The 4,138-nt window shown below is 43.6% G+C and overlaps 1 protein-coding gene across 1 annotated transcript; it reads left to right on the top strand.

The window, feature by feature from the left end:
* The first annotated feature begins 877 nt into the window (after positions 1-877).
* LOC122650056 lies at positions 878-3,144 on the top strand. The gene is made up of 4 exons (XM_043843356.1): positions 878-1,756; positions 1,890-2,311; positions 2,595-2,776; positions 2,897-3,144. Exons 1-4 carry the CDS (start codon positions 878-880, stop codon positions 3,142-3,144), a joined length of 1,731 nt encoding a protein of 576 aa, XP_043699291.1.
* Positions 3,145-4,138: the final 994 nt, after the last annotated feature.

The following is a 4,138-nucleotide window of genomic DNA, read 5'->3' on the forward strand; positions in this document are numbered from 1 at the left end:
TTCATAATTTTAACCACCTAAACCATCATGGGAGTTAAGAACACTACCTGGGGGCCAGGGGGGACACTTCGAACGATAACAAGGGAGTTGTTTCCATACTTTGGGTAGATTTCGAGCTCACCATTGTCAAGGGCTACTCGGGCGACAAAATGGAGTGTCTACTGAATGCCCCTCTTTGACTAAGACTGTAAAACAATTGAAAATCAAAGAAGTGATCTTTCGAACACATCAAATTGTCAGTGAGAAAAAATGACTCAATACCTTACGTAAGGGTACCAAGGTGGGAATCTTGTAAAATCATTTGAAGAAAGTAAGCTGATCAATTTCATGTCACTGAATTATACAACCCTTATAAGCTATTAGTCCAAAAAACACTTGCCTTTTGATTGATTACCTGTCACCGAACCATGACAACCCTTATAACCTATCAGTCTTGCAACAACCTTTCATAAAAATCCCGAGATAGCCCTTTCGAACCCTGAGCCAAGGGAGTTTCTAAAGAAAGAAAACAAATCTACATTTCTTGAGAATTCCGGGGTAGTCTTTCAGACCTTAAACCAAAGAAGTCTCGAAGAAAGAGGCAACTAAAGCGCTTCTTATTTGGAAGCGGGGCTTATCAAAGTCGGTACTTGTAAAGGATTCAGAGCAATAGGTTACAATCAAGGTGGATTGGGGACATAGAGATTCTTTGTTGACATTTGTGCACGCAAAATGTTTGAGAGTTCTTCACAGCGATCTTTGGGCTAAGCTCGTGGCTGTGGCTCCCTTGGACTCTTCTCCGTGGTTGGTTGTCGGGGCTTTTAATGCCACGCTTGCTTCGTCTGAGAAAAAAGGCCCAGGCTCTTTTAACCAGGGCTTTGCAGCTGAGTTTGGGGCGATGGTGGATGTTTGTTCGCTATTGATGATTCCCTCTCGAGGGCGCAAATTTACATGGACAACTAACAGGAAGGCAGGGCATGTTGCTGTTGTATTGGATAGGAGTTTTTGTAACAAAGCCTGGCTCTCAGTTTGTGGGGATAGTTCTCAGATAGTGCTTACTAGTACTATGTCGGATCATGCTCCCATCCTTGTCGTGGCTGAAGCTGTGAAAAGACTAGAGAATGTTCCCTTTAGGCTTCAACGGTTTTGGTTGGAACATCCTAATTTCCTGCATATTGTGCAGGAGTCCTGGAAGGAGTGGATCTCAGGGTCTTCTATGTTTGTGTTGGCTCAGAAGCTGAAAAGATTAAAGCCTATTATTAGGGCTTGGGCTAAGGAAAACTATCCAAACTTTGAGGAGCAAGTTCACTCCTCTAAAAAGGAGTTGCAAGCTGTCCAGGAAGAAATTGAAAGAGTGGGGATGAGTGACCTTCTTTTTTATCGCGAGCTAGTGGCTAAAAACAATTACAATGTGGCGGTGGATAACTTTGAAAAGCTCTGGGCAGAAAAGTCTAGGTTGAATAGGAAGGTGTACGGTGACAAATGCTCAAAGTTTTTCCATCTCTCTACCAAGATTAGAAGAGCAAAAAATAAAATTTGTTCTCTGGAGACAGCAGACAGGCATGTTCTTATGGATCAAGAACAGATAAAAAACTATGTGGAGTATTATAAAAATTTTCATAAGGCTATGGAGGTGGTGGAGCATAAGGAGCTTCTTAATTGCATTCCTCGGGTTTTGGAGGATGTGGATAATTTCAGATCGGATTCGGTCCCTCGCGATTCAGAAATTAGAGCGGTAGTGTGGCAACTGGATCCTGATTGCTCCTGGGCCAAACGGGTACCCTGGGGCTTTCTTTTGAGCTTGTTGGGATGTGGTTGGGGAGGACGTGTGCAAGGCTGTCAGGCATTTTTTCTCTTCTAGCTGGTTACCTACAGGTATAAACAATTGTTTTATTGTGCTAATTCCTAAGGTAGATGGTGCTTCAGCTCTAGAGAAATTCAGGCCATTATGCATGGGGAATTTCTTTTACAAGATTTTGTCCAAAATCATGGCTCTTAGGCTGGAGGTGGTTCTCCCTAAATTAATCTCAGAAGAACAGGGTGTGTTTCAAAAGGGGAAGGTGATTCATGATAATATTGTAATTGCTTCAGAGCTTGCTAACTTGATGTCGGCGGCTTCTAGGGGAGGAGGGATGGGGCTGAAAATAGACATCCAAAAGGCATATGATACAATCTCGTGGGATTTTATCTTCAAAGTGATGATTAAATTTGGGTTCTCAGAGAGGTGGATTAAATGGCTTGGTTGTTTGCTTTCTTCTACTAGATTATCGGTGCTTGTGAATGGAGGGCCTGTTGGCTTTTTTGGTGTGGAACGCGGGCGGGCTGCGCCAAGGTGACCCAATCTCCCCTATGATTTTTATCCTAGTGGAGGAGGTGCTTTGCAAGGGTTTGACTAAATTGCTCAATGAAAAGAAAATCTCTTCTTTGCCTGTGCCTCAAGGTGTTCGCACTCCAGGGCATTGCTTGTTCGCTGACAATATTTTTATTTTTACTAATACCTCTATTCATTATGTCAGGAATCTCATGTCCTTCCTTGGTAAATACCAAGAGTGCTCGGGCCAAAGGATAAACCTGGAAAAGAACAAATTGTTTCTGGGTCCCATTCCTTCTAACAGGTGCCAAGCTATTGTGGAGGTGTTCCACACTAGGTACCTCGGTGTGGAGATTTCCAAGGGCCGTGTGAAAAGGGATATGCTGCTCCCGGTGATGGATAGAGTCAGAAATAAAATGGCTGGTTGGAAAGGCAAACTGCTCTCGATGGCTGGTCGTGTTGAATTGGTGAAGTCCGTGGTGTCTAGTATGCCGATCCACAGCTTCTCGGTGTATTGGTGGCCTGCCTCGCTGATTACTACCTTAGAGCATTAGATGAGGAACTTCATTTGGACTGGTGATGCTGAGTCCCCAAAGGCTTTTACAGTTAGTTGGGATAATCTTTGCAAGCCAAAGGCGGAAGGGGGATTGGGGATAAGGAGGCTTAGAGATGTGAACATGGCTATGTTGTGCAAGCTAACTTGGAAGATTAGGAATGACAAGTTGTTGTCTTCCACTTTCTTGAGACACAAGTACGTCAATAAATGGGGGAATTTGCAGAGTGGTTATAAAGCTTCCTCCATCTGGCCAGGTATTAGGAAAATGTGGAGTTTTGTGAAGGAGAAAGAGCACTGAATCTTAGGTAATGGAAAGTAAATTAATTTTTGGAAGGACAAATGGTGGGGTCCTCTTTCTATTCAAGATAAATGCCGGCTGGGTGAGGAGTTTTTTATTAATGATACAACAAAGGTAAGTGAGTTTATTAAGGAGGGGGTTTGGATGCTGCCGCCAGTGTCTTTGATTGCCTTGAATGATGCGTTCCAGGCTATTACAGACTTGGCCATCCCTTGCTACCTGATGGAGGACTCTGTTTGTTGGAGCTTGTCGAAGTCAAGCGACTTCTCAGTGGTGGATACTTGGGAGGGTATTAGAAGGAAATCGCCTATTGTTCCTTGGGCAAATCTGGTGTGGGCTAGGAATGTCCAACCTCGTCACTCTACTTTTGGGTGGAGGCTGGCTCATGGAAAGGTCCCCACGGATGAGGAAGTGCAAAAAAGGGGAATTTATTTGGTGCCTAGATGCTCTATGTGCTTGAAGGAAGGTGAGTCTATCAATCACTTGTTTCTTAATTGTGAGTTCAGTTCTGCTTCACCAGGCTTCATTGCCCACTTTGTAAGCTGGGATGCCATGGGGCGGCCCTATTACAGGTTCACCTAAGGGGTGTTGCCCTACTTTTGTTGTCTTTCCTGTTATGATTTTCATCTTGTAACATCTTCTTTTCATTCCATAATCAATACATTGCTGACCTTTAGCAAAAAAAAAAGTTCAGTTCTGCGGTTTGGAACTCTTTTGCCTCCTGGTTTGGTTTTGTGTGGGGAAATCTTTCCTCCATTCAAGAATTTTTTGAGTGGTGGAAAGGAAAACTCAAATGGATGACTGTCAAGGAGCCTTGGGCTGCAGGGGCAACTATCATATGTGCTATTTTGTGGGAGGAGAGAAATAGAAGGCGGCATGAGGGTATTGCTCGAAGTGTAAAGCAGTTCCTGGATTATGTGAAAGGGGAGATTAGAGACTGTAATCATGTGATCAAAGGGGTGAAAAATATTCCGGACTTGACTTGTGTTAGAAA

Source organism: Telopea speciosissima, chromosome 1 (genome assembly GCF_018873765.1).
Source record: "Telopea speciosissima isolate NSW1024214 ecotype Mountain lineage chromosome 1, Tspe_v1, whole genome shotgun sequence".
Classification (NCBI taxonomy): Eukaryota; Viridiplantae; Streptophyta; class Magnoliopsida; order Proteales; family Proteaceae; genus Telopea; species Telopea speciosissima.

What these genes read in the sequence shown, in the direction of transcription:
- LOC122650056 (XM_043843356.1), top strand. Translation starts at nt 878, where the DNA reads ATGGTGGATGTTTGTTCGCTATTGATGATTCCCTCTCGAGGGCGCAAA. An exon ending in ATTGCTCCTGGGCCAAACGG is followed by an intron (nt 1,757 to 1,889) that starts GTACCCTGGGGC and finishes CTAATTCCTAAG; the next exon opens with GTAGATGGTGCTTCAGCTCT. An exon ending in GGTGAAGTCCGTGGTGTCTA is followed by an intron (nt 2,777 to 2,896) that starts GTATGCCGATCC and finishes AGGCTTTTACAG; the next exon opens with TTAGTTGGGATAATCTTTGC.